The following is a 15111-nucleotide window of genomic DNA, read 5'->3' as shown; positions in this document are numbered from 1 at the left end:
GCCAGGAGTGTGTTGGAGCCCCCCTGCAACTTGAGCCTTGCATGGTTGTGAGCCACCGTGTGTGCACTAGGAACTGAACCTGGGTTCTCTGCAAGAGCAAGTGCTCTTAATCACTGAACCATCTCTTCAGCCCCTAAGATGATTACTTTTGATTTATAGGTTCTATCAAAGATGGCAAGGATCAAGTGGCATCAGATTCACGGCTAATCCTCAACAAAGGTTGCTTCCTTCAGGTAGAAAGTGAGTAGGGATGCCCTGGACACAGGAACTGAGCATGACTGTATTGGCTTTCATCTAGATGTATACATTCTTAGCTGTAGGGCCCTGAACAAGTTTTAACCATTTGGCCTGTTTTCACACATGTCAAATGGAGCCATCTTGCTGTAGTTGTGGATAGGCCTGGACATAGCAACGTTTTATTATTTGAAGGCTTAACTGGTCCCAAGTGTGCTTCCTGGTTTGTCCTTGGTTGTTCTGTAAGGAACCTGAGTAACTGTCTTGAAAGTAACCTTTATTTATTCTTTGCCCACATAGTTCTCAGTCCATTTGGGTGGTTTTTTTTTTGAGGGAGTCACTGGGACAAATTGTCTGAGATGAAGGCAGGCCTGTTCCTCATTGCTCCATCATTACTACTGAGTTAGCAAGTGTAACTGAAAAGGCCTAGTGACCACTGCATTGGCACAGCCAACAGCAGTCTTTCAAACAACTCATTGGTTTTACCCCTCCAGACACTGCTTTAACTAGAGTTTCTGTTTTCTGAAGTAGAAGAGCAAAAACTCAGATTAAAAGAAAGAATTCAAGGATCACAGTACATAGGCCAGGCTTATCAAAACAGGAAGAAGCACTTAATGCCCAATGTCACCCCTCCCCCCATGGAACATCCAGAATAGGGACTGTCCAGCCCCAACTTATTTATTTTTAGGGCTTGAAGGCATTACTTCAGTGTGATTTTAATTTTCTAAATTTCAAGTTTTTAAGAGTTTAAGGTAAAAAGTGACTAGAGTAACCCATTATTTCCACACATGCTTCAGGAAAGCAGCTCCATTACAGCTCAACACTTCCCAAAACAATTCAGCAAAAGGCTGTTGGTTCTGCAGATGTTCTCTCAGCTCCAGCTTCTGGCTGTGATGAACACTGCTTGAGGCTGGCTGCTCAGGGTTCCTCTTTCCTCTTAAGCTACTTGCCACTTAACTTATCCTAACTGAAATGGAAAGGGATTGGAGCAGTAGTGAAAGGAGAGAGTGTTGGGAGCCTGGAGGTCATGCTTTGGAAAACGCTTACACCTCCATCAACCTCAACATGATGATGAATTTATTTAGAAGCGTAAGGTGGAGGAACTCACCAGTGACTGTCCTTGCCAGTCTCCTTGCGAAGACAGTCTTTAGAACTAATCTCTTCCATTCTGTGACATAAACTCAACCAAACTCCCAGAAGCCTCCTTTAACAGTGCCAAACCAAATGTTACAAAGTTGGCTATATAGATGGATAGCCCCAGGGTGGGATTTATTAACTAAACATTCTTTTAAAACAATTATCACATAATTTCTGAATTCTACAGAAGAGTCAAAGTGAGAATATCAAATGTTATATAATAAATTGTCTTTGAAATAATACATCTGGGCACCAAATATACTTTTGCTAGTGTATACTTTTCTTTGGTTCTTAAAGTCAGAGGCTTTGGAGCTCAGTGGGAGAGTGCTTATCTAGCATGCTCAAAGCCCTGGTTTCCATCGTCAGCACTGCAAAATGGGGGAAAAAGCCCAACAAGCAAGCATACTGTGGATTTTGATCTTGGGGTGGGGGGGAGAGGGGTGGTGGTGGAGCCTGGGATTGCATCAGCTGGCTTGCTCTCTACATTCAAACACTTCTTTGACACAAACAAATGTTCATCTCCCACTGAAAATGTACACATTCTTATAAACCCAGCAGACTTTGTTGGCTGTAATAGGATATATTTGTAGTTTAAAGTCTTCATAATGAATTACCAGAACAGTTATCTATTAACAAGCAAGTGAGCTGCCTAGAGAATCATGGGAGAATGGCAAAGTAGAAGGATCCTGAGGGTCCTAGAAGCCTACAAGTAGAACATTATGATAGGCAGATTTGGGCGCAGGGGTCCCACTCAAACTAAGGCACCAGCCAAGGACAATACAGGCAGTAAATCTTAAACCCCTACCCAGATCTAGCCAATGGACGGAACACTCTCCACAGTTGAGTGGAGAGTGGGATATGACTTTCTCACGTACTCTGGTGCCTCACCTTTGACCATGTCCCCTGGAGGGGGAGACCTGGTGGCACTCAGAGGAAGGACAGCAGGTTACCAAGAAGAGACTTGATACCCTATGAGCATATACAGGGGGAGGAAATCCCCCTCAGGAACAGTCATAGGGGAGGGGAATAAGGGGAAAATGGGAGGGAGGGAAGAATGGGAGGATACAAGGGATGGGATAACCATTGAGATGTAACAAGAATAAATAAAGGAGAGAAAAAAACAAGCAAGTGAGGTAGGTAGAGGCAGAAACAATCATTTTTTAATCTATTTTTCACTACTGATTTACTCAACAACCTTTGACAACTTGAAAATGTTTACCACAAAGTTATGCCATGAGACCATATAACTCTGATTACAAGACAGACTCCCAGAGAGCTGGGTAGAATGAGTATTATTAACAATATTGTTGTGTAACCTGTCCTTTTAGACGGGATTCATGTCCCTGGCTATTTTACATGATGACTCTACAGTCTTTATGTTACTGGCCTAACGAAATCATGGTTTCTGGCAAAGTACAAAAGGGTTTTCTTTGACTCGTGGTATTGACCTGAGTTGTGAATATGTGCTCTTTCTTTGAGACAGGATCCTGTTATGTAGCCCGGGCTATCCTAGAAGTTATCTTCCTGCCTCAGCCTCCAATGCTGGGATTCTAAGAGTGTGTCACCATACCCAGATGATTTGTGGTTCTAAACATTCAATTTTCCCTCTCCAACCTCCCTTTAGTTTGCTTTCATGGGTATGATTTTTAAACATTCAGTAAATTCATCAATTAAAAAATCAGTATGCCAAAATAGAAAATAACCACACTGACAGTAGTTAACAGTTTTTATAATTTAATGAAAAAGTATTGATAAAAAGGTGACATTTGAAAAAAGATTGAATTCCTCTTCAAAACTTGAATTATATAAGATGGAAAACATTAACAAAGTTAAGAGGTAATACTTCAAATAACAAGATGTAGCAGATGCATTTTGTGGCATTTGGAATGTATACAACTGAAGGCTCATTTTTTTGCTCGGGAAAATTCTGTAAAAAAAAGAAGAAATTACCATTTTATCTCCCTGACTCCAATGATATTTCAGGCAATACTCTCTCAGTGGCATTACATATAGAATTTGGCTAAAGCACTGTTTCTGTGTTTGGCCCTCCACACACTCAGAATTCAAAGGCATGAAAGGCCACAGGCAACCCATTGGCCTTTAAGGTAAGGAAATTACAACTCAGCTCCATTATACTCTCATTATCACAAAAGTGTCAAATTGATGTGAGCCCCATGAGTATTCAAATAAGCACTGAAGCTGAGGATATGAAGAGAGGAAGTTCTCTTCCTAATTTTTCAACTAAGACACAGGACACCTACTACATGTCATGGTATGTTCACACATGTTCATAGGCACAAAATAAACATTTTGAAGATGCAGCCAGAGAGGCAAAATACAGAGGTTTTCAAAGAAGGAGAAAACAAGATCCCAAAGAAGCCTTTAACAAGACTCTAAGAATGAAAGTGGGGGACAAGCAAACTGCTTAGTTTCCTAGCTCCATAGCATTGGCACCTACTGCAGCTGGCTTCTTTTACCAGCACGAAACTTCAGAAATCGAAAATGGACTCTTATTTGAAAATTCTCTCTATATGTTCCCAAACTAGAAGAAAGAGAATATTATTTTAAGGCTAAGAAGAAAAGGGAGCTGAGAATTACAGTCTGCCTAACATTTTTACAAACTGCTACTTTCCCCTTTTTCTTAAAATGGGAAGCTGACTTGTTTCTTCCTCTGCTTCAAAATTCTCTTCCTCTAGAAATGAATCAAGGCCGATTATTTGGTAATGTGGTACAAGCAAGTTCTGAAAAATGGCTCCAACTTTTATGCTTGGGAAATTGCCTTGGATTCAAAATTCATACAAAGCTAAATTATATCCATGTGTTAAACACATGCTTTCAAATTTCTGACAATAAAAATCTGTTTCAAAATTAAAGCAGGTAAGAATACTTAAGCCTCTGTGCATTACACTATATTTTAATTATACCTCAATAAAAATTTTATAAACATTAAAGCAGGTGTACAAAAACTGTCAGCCAAACTTTAGTCAAACTTATTTGAAAACAACACAAAAAACCCTGACCTGGTACAAATATCCCAGAAAAGGTCACACTTTGGGAAAGGCTCTGGATGTCTTCACAAATGCCTTGAGAAGCAGAGCATTTTCCTTGGAAGTAGTACTTTTGTACTTTGTAAACACTATCCACAAGTTAGCTTGTTAGCTGGATGAGAGAGTTGTGAGTGTGTCCCCCAACAAGCAGGTCTAGGAACAGGCACTGGACACTTAGGAGAACTGACTTTGTTAGGTATGATACTGTGAAAGAAACTCAACCCTGCATGAAGCAAGGAAGACAACAGTAAGTGACAGTATCTAGGAATGCTACTCTCCTGCTCTCTCCCTTGAAGAGGTTTTACAGATGCCAGTGGAATTAGAAACTTTCTACAGACATGAGCTTTAAGGAGACACATGTTATAGTTTCAAAAGGTAAGTAGTTTTAGTGTCTGTCATGTTCTCTTGCAAAGACATTGACAATGCAAGGATTCTTAATACATGATTAATCAGTGTGTTAATGTAACCGGAAAGCTGCCCTGAAGTATTCACTGAGCAAATACTCTGGGCAAAACTGTTCCCAGCAGCCTCTGACAAAGCAACCTCAGACAATCTGCAACTCTTGCAATGTGCTTATAAAAACTAGACCTGAAACCTTTTCAAAAATTCAAACCATCATTTCCCTGCAATTCTTCCTAACATACACTAGAATCCTTTTGGTGTTTAGATTTTCCCCAGTATATAGGGAAAAAGGCAAAGGCTGGGTTACCCTTAGGCGTTTCTGATCACCTTTGCATTGAGCTGTGGGAATGAGGATGTGTCCTGCTTTTCCCCTGGGACTCCCGAGCAGAGTCATGGGGAGGATTCTCTCTATCAGAACTCTCTCTCTTTACCCTTACTGTTTCTTTATTCCCCTCCCCTTCTGCTTCTGAATCACTAGGTTCCAAATCAGGGCAATACCCATCGGTTTCCTGATATGAGGTTCTTCCTGTGGACCGCCTGAGAAACTGTCTACCCCACAACTGCTCCTTAGTGCTCACACTCTTAGCTGGCTTAACACAATATGGGAGGTCCTCAGTGGGCTTCACCCATGTATTGGTGGCCTCCTTAAAGGACCTGCTGAAATGTTCTATACCAGATTTTCTAACATTGCCCTGACTGGGCAAGTGAGAGCTAAGCACGGACTCCTGGTCACACAACACCTCATCTGAATTCTCTCTCTGGGTGACATTCCCAGACCAGTTGCCCTCCAGGCCGTTGGAACTGCCAAGCCTGGAGTTAGGCTGACTCTTCCCATTACCCATAGAGGCCTGTCCATGTAGGGCAGCCTGAAGGGCCAGAGGTTTCCCTAATGATTGCCCATGATAGAACTCTGCAGACAGAGCTCTCCGAGCAGGACTAGAACTCCTGGGAGAATGGCTTCGGCTAGCCGGCAGACAATTACTCTTGCTTTCTAGTGGATATCTTGGATATCTTTTCATATCCATAGCCAGTGGCTCCTCAGGCATCTGTGGGCTCCTTTTGCTGTGACCAGGCGAGCTGCTGCCAGAAGAGGAGGGTTGGTGCTCAGTTTCAGTGGAGCTGTCTCTACCATCTTCTGAGGCTGATTTAGGCATTTTTATCTTTAAGGTAACTTGTGGTGGTTGGTACAACAATGAGTTTTCTAGGGCATCGGTCAAAGAAGCTCCTAAGATCAAAAAGAAAGATTTGTTTAACAATTGATTTAATTATTAGCATATATATGTATCGCAAAGTGAGTTCACAAACCTATTGTTCCAAATGTGTAATGAACACCTGTCTTTGATGAGCATGGACACCATGGTGAGCAGCTGCAGTGAGCTGCAGTAGAGGATGAACCCAGAGTACCCCAGAAGATACTATCCATGGCTCCCAAGATTTTCATCTTTGCTTTCCTAACCTACAAAATAATAGCAACAACTAGTGTGCTCTGTCTTACGTCCCTATTGCCACATCTTTCATTTCTTTGTGTACGTGTGGGTGCAATTGTACATGTGTACACTCACGTGGAGGCCACAGGCTGAGGCTGGTTGTTTTCTTTACCCATTCTCTACTTATTATTTGAGACAAGGCTTTTTACTGAATCCTGAGCTTAACAACTGGCTACACTTAGCAAACTTCTGGGGTCCTCCTGTCTCCACCTAACCAGTTCTGGAATCACACCACAAGGGTGTGCACCACACAAGCTTTTTATTTGAGTGTTGGAGATTGAACTTCACTAACAGATCTCTTCCCCTAGACTTTTTCTTGCATTTCATTCCTATAAAGAATGTCACTTGCAGTGGTTTGGAATGCTTTCTTTGTGTGTTTATGATTGGGCAAGGTGTGCCCCAAACACCGACATTTCTGGTCTTATTCTCCTAGCCTTTCTGGGCATCCCCAAACAAGTAAAATAGAAAACCTCAGAAACACAGTGCAGGTTTTAGTGGGGCAAAGGTAAATAAATATTTAACCTGGCACTGGAAGCGGTGAGTGGTTACTGAATATTTATGCCCTTAATCTATATGATAGCATGATTAGAAATGACCATTGTGGGGATGTGGGATAATTTAAAAAATATTATTGGACCAATGTATGGGCACAACGTGTGTGGAGGTAGATGACAATTTTATGGTATCAGTTCTTTCCTTCCATCTTTACATGAGTTCTAAGGATCAAACTCAGGCCACCAGGCTTTCAAAGCAAGTGTTTATACCTGCTGAGCCATCTTGTTGGCCCTGGGCAAGGTTTGATAGTGGTAGAGGCCAGCAGGAAGGAATCATAACATATAGGATTATCCAGGGAAGTAGTAATTATCTGGATATTGGCCTTTGCCCATTATCATCTTACAATACATAGCTTTATAAAAATGAGATATAAAGAAGATGGCTTGCAGGTGTCCTAAAGGGCAGCATGCATTCCCTGAGGGTCTATTTTGAATAACTACAGCTACCATCTCTGCTAGGGCTTGCCACCTGTTGTTGCTGTAAGCCATATTCTCATAATCAAGCTACTTGGCTGAGTCTAATCTTGTAGCTCACAGGGGACACCTCCCTATTATCCTTTGCTTCTTATTGTTTTGGGAGTCATGTTACACACTAACCTCATGGCTGAGTAGCTACAGTCACAAATACCCCAAAAGCTTTTGATGTCTACCTGACATCTTCTTTCTATACATGTATCTTAGTTTATGATTGGCTTTTAGCAGATGCAGATTCTATACATTTTGCCCAATAACCTATAGTGCTCAGATTCTTCCACCTATCTCTCTATAAAGAGAAGCACAGGGAGGTGTCACTGTATATGACTGTCAAGATTCTAGTCACACTTCCAGTTTGGGTTACTGCAATTATCATCACCCATCTCTATCACCAAGGGGATAGTGTAGGGATTCTCTCTTTTTCCTGCCTCCTCTGCCAGAATTTTTAAAATGTGTATTTTATTTATTACAATTTATTCACATTACCCCTCTTGTTGACTGCTCTATCCTCTAGTTTAGTTCCTAGTCCCTAGTACAGTGGTTTTCAACCTTCCTGATGCTAAGATCCTTTAATACAGGTTCCCCATGTTGCCATAACCCTCCCACCAAATAAAAGTATTTTCGTTACTTCATAACTATAATTTTGCTACCATTATGAGCCATAATGTAAACAGCTGTGTTTTCCAATGCTCTTAGGTGATCCCTGTGAAAGGGTTGGTTGACCCCCAAGGGGCTGCAACCCATAGGCTGAGAACCACTGCTCTAGAAGGTTCTCAATAAATATTAGTGATTTAATAAAAAGATGAGAAATATATCTTTTAACTTCTGGCTGAGAACGACTTTTAAGAGAATCTGTTATGAGTAACCCTGGAATTAAATGTTTTTTGGGAGCTGGGAGCTGGTGCTAGCTTCTTGACTTTTTTTTTAAAGTTTTTCAAGACAGGGTTTCTCTATGTAGCTTTGGCTGTCCTGGACTCACTTTGTAGACCAGGCTGGCCTCGAAATCACACAATCCACCTGCCTCTGCCTCTGCCTCCCGAGTACTGGGATTAAAGGCGTGCACCACCACTGCCCGGCTAGCTTCTTGATTTTAAGTGAATTTGGTAATTACAAAATACTTTCATGGTTGTAATTAATGGCATAAAATTTTGTCTGGGATCTAGATTATGTACCTCAGACTTACAACTCCTCTAACCCTACCCTGGAATTTCTTTTCCATCCTTATTTATTGGGAAGGAAGCATGTTTCTTCTCAGGAATTTCTTACCATGCAAGTTGACAGTAAAATATGCTGCATTATCAGGATTAGATGGAAGAAAATGAAACAATCTTTAAATGGCACAACAGATACACAATTAAACTGTAAAAGCAGTATACACATAACCAAATCCTCTATATTCGCTCAGACAACTTTAACAAACAGGTTACCTTCTTCTGCCATTTCCTCATTGATAAGCCGGACTTGCAAAGCAAAGATCTGTTCCTGTACTTTGGTGTGTGACAGTTTCAGCTTCTCTCGCCTGCTTATCATATAGCAAAGATTTCGGACCTGCAAGAAAATCCCCAGCAAATAAACATTTTTGTCACATTAAGCAAATTCACAGTTCAAATTGTTCAGCTACATTGAAGACCACTGGGTTCGGGTGGCTGTGAGGAATGAAGACAAGACCCAAGGGCCACAGACCAAGACCAAACCAAAGGAATTACTACAGCAGGACAATCATGAGGACATGGTCCCTATGTAAATCTGCTGTAAGAGCAAGTGTTTCAAGGTTCTCTCTGAAACCTACTCTCTAGTCTACACTGTAACATAATCAATATTTATGTATACATTTCTAGGTGAGAAGATAATGGTATCATACTGTAGCTTTCCCTTTCTATCCCAGAGTATAAATGATAGCACTTGGCATCTGTACCATCAGGTCTGGCTCATTTCTAGAATTATACAATTATGAAATTCCCTAAGGTAAATACAGCACAGCACCTAACTTTTCAATTTTTGTAGCACTTAATTTACCTGATGAATATATCACGAGTTAAATTACCCAGTGAGGTGGCTATCACCCAGAGATGATTTTAACCCCTGGGGGCAATCTGGTAGAGCTGGAAAACAATTTTGGTTGTCTAAACCAAGTTTATAAGCAGTGATACCGGCATCTAATGGGTTGAGATTAGAGATCACTGATGCTGCTAAATAGCCTATCCTGCCATTTATAATAAAAGGCAATAAAAGTCCATAACAAATAACTAGGGAGCTCAAAATGTCAACATGTCAATAGTGCTGAGTTTGAGAAACCCTGAGACAGTGCATTTTGGGACAAAATTTATTCTTTAGGCTCCAGTCTCAAGAATATGTTAATAAAATATAGCCACGCCATTTTAGACTCAACAGTGAATTAAAAAGTGAATCAACTGAGAATAATACATAGAGCATAATGCCTAAAGCCTCTCCAATCAGTTGTCAAATTTTAAACAGAACCCAACATCTGCGTCACAGTGAACTCAGACGATAAGGAAGGACACAGAAGCTCACACTATAAATAGAGTGGTCATTTTAAAACTGGAAGTGATATCGGCTATCTTTATGCAGACATTAGTTAGAATTGGTCATCTTACCCTCTCTAGGTCCTGCCGCAGGTGCATAAACATTCTCATGCGAGTGTGAATGTTTTCTTCTTTTGGCTGTACCAAGCCATTTTCTTCTTCCTCTTTTGGAGGAATTAATGGCTTATTGAAGTTGCTTTTGCGCTTGAGTTTCCAGTAGTTATAGATGAAGTCAACAGTTAACACAGATAACTCCAGCTCTTTGGCAACATCTTCTACCTGGACCAAAGTGTAAAATTCTTCCTCTAGCTCACGAAGCTTCTGTGCCCGTAGGCTGGTTTTTTCACTTTTTGCCTGGCTCTGCTCACCAGCTCTGGGGTGGTGGTGTTCATCCTCCCCAAGTTTTGGCTTGTTTTGGCTATGCTTGAGGCAAAACGACTTGAACTTCACCTCATCCCCTTCATCTAGTATGGTCTTCATTTCCAGACCGTGCTCAAAGGCACAGGTGACATGGAATGCAGTGATACAGCTTTTTATAGAGCACTGAAAGAGAAAGAATGTGTCAATGCAGAGGACAGGAAAAGGACTGAGCTTATATCTATGAGCTTATAAAAAGAAAGACAGCAGGAAGGATTGAACATGACAAATATTTAACAACAACAAAAAAAGATGAAACAAAAAGAAAAACAGAAAAGTATCTTACAAGTAAGACATTTTTTATAAATTACCCAGGAAACTTGCTCATATAGAAAACAAACAAACAAACAAAAACAACAAACCAGGCAAAAATATGAAATTCCCATTTTGAGGTTTCAATTCAAGCAGCAAACATTCACTTGACTTTTTTGAGGAGTCTCTGATTTATGTAAACTTATATGCTTTCTTCCCTGTGTTCTCTACATCAATATATGCTTTTAATATAGTACTTTTCACATACTACTTACTAATAACTGAAAAATTCCTGGCCATAAAGCTTAAAACAGAAGCTATGTCAACTCCCTATGCACCAGTATGTCATTAATTCAGGCAACACCATAAACTACTGAAAAAGCAATTGCTCAGAACAAATAAAAGACATAGCTAATATTGTTGGTAGCACATCCATGGCTCTAAAAGGTCACAGGAACTTCAATACCTTAACACTTAAGAACATAATACCTAATACTTAAGTTCCTAAAATTGTTCTTATACAGCTGAGCTATCCATTAGACTAGACAACCAGTCATGAAAGACTACTTGAATTTAAATTAATTGAAATGGGGCCAAAATGTTGTTCCCTGTAACACTTGTTGTGTTGCATGTGTGATGCTCTGGGTTTCATCCCCTAAACTACGGGAAAAAAAAAGTTAATTAAAATTACATACAATGAGGACCAATGGCTCAGCAGGTAAGGAAGCCTGTCATCAAAACTGATGACAAATTCAATCCCTAGGACCCACATGGTAGAAGAGAGCTGAATCTTACAAGGTGTCTTCTAATCTCCCTCAAAAAATACATGTTATTTTAAAAATGACATACAATGAAACATTTAACTCAGTCACATTAGCTACATTAAAACTAGATTAATACATACACATACACAAAACACACACACACACACACACACACACACGAACATTTCCATCACTGTAGTCAATTTTACTGGAGAATATGGTTACAGATATTTTAAAATTAAGTTTGTACAATTCTGCCACTCTCTGATAGATTTAACACATTTATTAAGTACTACTATGGGCCATACACTGACTATTCATAGACAGAATAGGAAGAATTTAGCCAGCTGGGTGCTGTAGCACGCAGACAACTGTAATCTCAGCATTCAGAGAGACAGAGGCAGAGGCAGGTGGATCTCTGAGAGTTCTAGGCCAGTCTGGTCTATAAAACAAGTCTGAGACAGCCAAGGCTACCCAAAGAAACCCTGTCTCAAAAACAACAACAACAACAACAACAACAACAACAACAACAACAACAAAAAACAAAACCACACTTAAACAAATTCAACAGCATTAAAAAAAAATTCAGGAATAGGGCATAATTCTAAGATTATCTAATCCAGCCTTGCATTTATTAATTAAACTTCTTTTCAAGCACCCACAGTTGAGATATCTTACATTCGTCATCAGTCAATAAAATGCACCACAGGCTTGTCTACAAGCCAATTTATTTAGGGGCATTTTCTCAATTGACTTATTTTTAAAATGACTCTAGCTTGTGTCAAGTTGACATAAAATTAGACAGCACAGTCAGTTTTTATCAGGGGGGCACTTCCCTTTATAAACAATAAAATGTTATAGTTAAGATAAATAAAATGAGCCAACATAAAAACTTTTAAAGCAAGATAAAGGTTCATATTTGTCAGATGACAAGTCTGCAACCTGTTATGCTAAGCAGCAGTGAACTAAATGAGACATCCCTAAGTTATGTCATTACCGAGATCCCTTTTACTTAAGGTCTGCAGGCAAATCTAATTTCAACCAGTCTGCAGCTTAAATGCAGTACGTCTATGGAATGAAAGGCCAGTCCTTCCTTTCTACTTATAAGCGGAGCTACCTTATTATGTTTGGAACAGAAAGTGAAATGAACATTGTACCTCAGATATCTCAGAAAATATTACCTGTACTACCTACCACATGTAACATAGATGCCTATGAAAATGATTTTTAAAACTAGTCACCAGACTGTATTTATTCAAATATACCTTTTAACACCCAAATAATTTGTTTGCAGAAGCATCTATCTAATCATCTGGATCTTAAAGTCATTGACAGTTAATGGATGAAACTCATAGCTTATTCCTACTCAGAATGAATTTAATATATGAGCTCTGACACTAAAAAATGAAGGTTCAATACTACTATGAATATATTATTTACAGAAGGGGTGTCACTATGTTGTTCAGGCTGGCCTTGAACTTCTGAGCTGAAAAGATTCTCTTTTGCCTCAATTTCCTGAGTAGGTGGGCCTAAGGTGTGTATCACCATTTTTGGCAACCAATATGAATGTTGAAAAGAATAGGTCAAGGGTTGGAGAGATGGCTTAGTGGTTAAGAACATTTACTGCTCTTTCAGAGGATCCAAGTTCAACACTCAGAATCCATGCTGGGTGCCTCACAACCACCTGTAGCTTCAGCTCCAGGGGATTAACACCCTCTTCTGGTCTCTGGGGGAACCCACACATACACATAAATAAAAATAAATCTTTGGAAAAACAGGCCAAATAGTCCAGAAGCAACATCTGAAAAGATTTCCACAAATGGTATGTGGAATGGCACCACCCTGCACAGAGTAGAGAGCCTCTTAAGTGATTTCTGGATTAACAGGACACTCTTACTGGCACCGTGAGTCAGATCAACTTAGTTTTAGCTCAGTTCACCACTTCTCAGTGGACTTACCTGAATACAAGCTCCTGTTTTCACTTTGCAAAGGTTGCAAACTAAGGCCCACCGGCTAGGTGGGATATGGGAGATTTTCGTGATAGGTTCCATTCTCTCAGGACAAGCAATGCTAACCTACAAATAAAAACATCATCATAAGGCAGAAGCATTAAGACATCTCAGAAACACTTTTCACAAACTAAAAATGATGTTATATGAAGCTGAGAACATTAAAACAATGAGGTAAACCATATCTTCCAAGGTTAGTATGGAACTAAGAATACACAATAGATGTTTCTTTCCACTGATCAGTCCTTCAATCATTTCTAGTAATGTAAACAATTCATATATGTGATGAGAGTACAAGAGTGTAGACTACATAGGCATGGTTATCTTAAAGAATCAAGATGTATCCATCTTTACTTAGAAGAAAGCTTCTAAAGAAAGGAAATGAAGCTCAGAAATTCTAGAATCTCTCTTAAGTCTGAGATTATACCACGTGCCTTACTATTTCATTTAACCGGTAAGACAGGTAGTGACAGATCTTTATATTTTGTTTACACAGCAGCATAATATTGTTGGAAAGTAGCAGCAAATTTATGTAATGAAGAGACTGTAGCATGTAATTGGAAAGGATGAGGATGATACCACTTCTAAACCCCAATCTTTAAGACTATGTAACTATTATCATCTTACCCTACTCTCTCAGCCAAAGTAGCTTCAAAGTGAAATTAAGTCTTTGGGAATGCTGAAAGGAAAGGGATACTTTAAAAAGGATGGAAAAAATTTCCATATGGAAACAAAGGGTCATGTAACTACTGGTAAAAAAAAAATTGCTCTAGTTTTTTAAAAACAACTTTATACATGCCTTTTTTTGGTTTTTTTGAGACAAGGTCTCTCTGTGTAGCCTTGGCTGTCCTGAACTCACTTTGTAGACCAGGCTGGCCTTGAACTCACAGCGATCTGCCTGCCTCTGCCTCCCAAGTGCTGGGATTAAAGGCATGCGCCGCCATACCCGGCTATACATGTCTTTTAAAGAAATAAACTTTATAAAATTTTCATTTTATTTTACACGTATAAGTGTTTTTCCTGTTAGTCATATGCATGCAGTGTTCACAAAGGCCAGAAGAAAGCACTGGATTCTTTGGAACTGGAGTTACAGATAGTTGTAAGCTACCATGTGGTTGCTGGGATTTGAACCTAGGTCTTTTGGAAGAGCAGCCAGTGCCCTGGATGATCTCTCCAGGACCATAAAGAAAAAGGCTTTAAAAAGTAAGTAACTATCAAACAAAGATGATTCTTCTAGTACACGTTCTGTCTAGATCAGGAAAGAGAGATCTTTAATAATTAAAAGTGTATTAGAAATAAAAAATAAAAAAAATAGAAATCAAGAATTAGAAGACTTAAGAGAAACTTAATTAACTGTGAAGTTTTATGTTTTCTTTTTGAGATAGGGTCTCTGTAGCCCAGGATGGCCCTTAACTCATGAACTTCTTATTCTAGCCTTCTGAATGTTGGGATTATAGGTGATTGGTTTTATTCTTATGTGTGTAGTGCTGGGGATCAAGCCCAGGGCTGGCACATCCCTAGTGAATACTCTCTGAGACGTGGTCTCATTATATAGCTTAGGCTAGCTTTGAGATTGCTATGCAGCCCATGTTGGCTTGAACTTTTGATGATACTGCTTTTCCATCCAAAGATGCAGGATTACAGGCATTATGATAACAGGCCTGGCTTCGACCTTTTTTCATTTTAATTTTTTGGTACTGGAAAGTTGCATTGTTTATGTTAGGCAAATACTCTACCACTTACTATACCCTACCCCATACTGTTGTTCTTGTTTGTTTGTTTACAGGGTCT

At 39.6% G+C, this 15111-nt stretch overlaps 1 protein-coding gene across 5 annotated transcripts in view; it reads right to left on the bottom strand.

The window, feature by feature from the left end:
• Positions 1-3088: 3088 nt before the first annotated feature.
• Positions 3089-15111, bottom strand: part of JADE3 (jade family PHD finger 3) — a 71889-nt gene continuing 59866 nt past the window's right edge. For all 5 annotated transcript variants that reach the window (XM_084791111.1, XM_084791113.1, XM_084791110.1 and 2 more), the window contains 4 exons: positions 13270-13386; positions 9951-10421; positions 8763-8883; positions 3089-6045 (listed from right to left, as the gene is read on the bottom strand). In XM_084791111.1, the coding sequence (XP_084647237.1) occupies positions 5144-6045; positions 8763-8883; positions 9951-10421; positions 13270-13386 (1611 nt within the window). In that variant the 3' untranslated portion in view covers positions 3089-5143. The remainder of the gene's footprint in view (positions 6046-8762; positions 8884-9950; positions 10422-13269; positions 13387-15111) is intronic.

This window comes from Acomys minous (genome assembly GCF_964271855.1).
Source record: "Acomys minous genome assembly, chromosome: 7".
Classification (NCBI taxonomy): domain Eukaryota; kingdom Metazoa; phylum Chordata; class Mammalia; order Rodentia; family Muridae; genus Acomys; species Acomys minous.
This window is presented reverse-complemented; position numbering and strand designations above follow the sequence as displayed.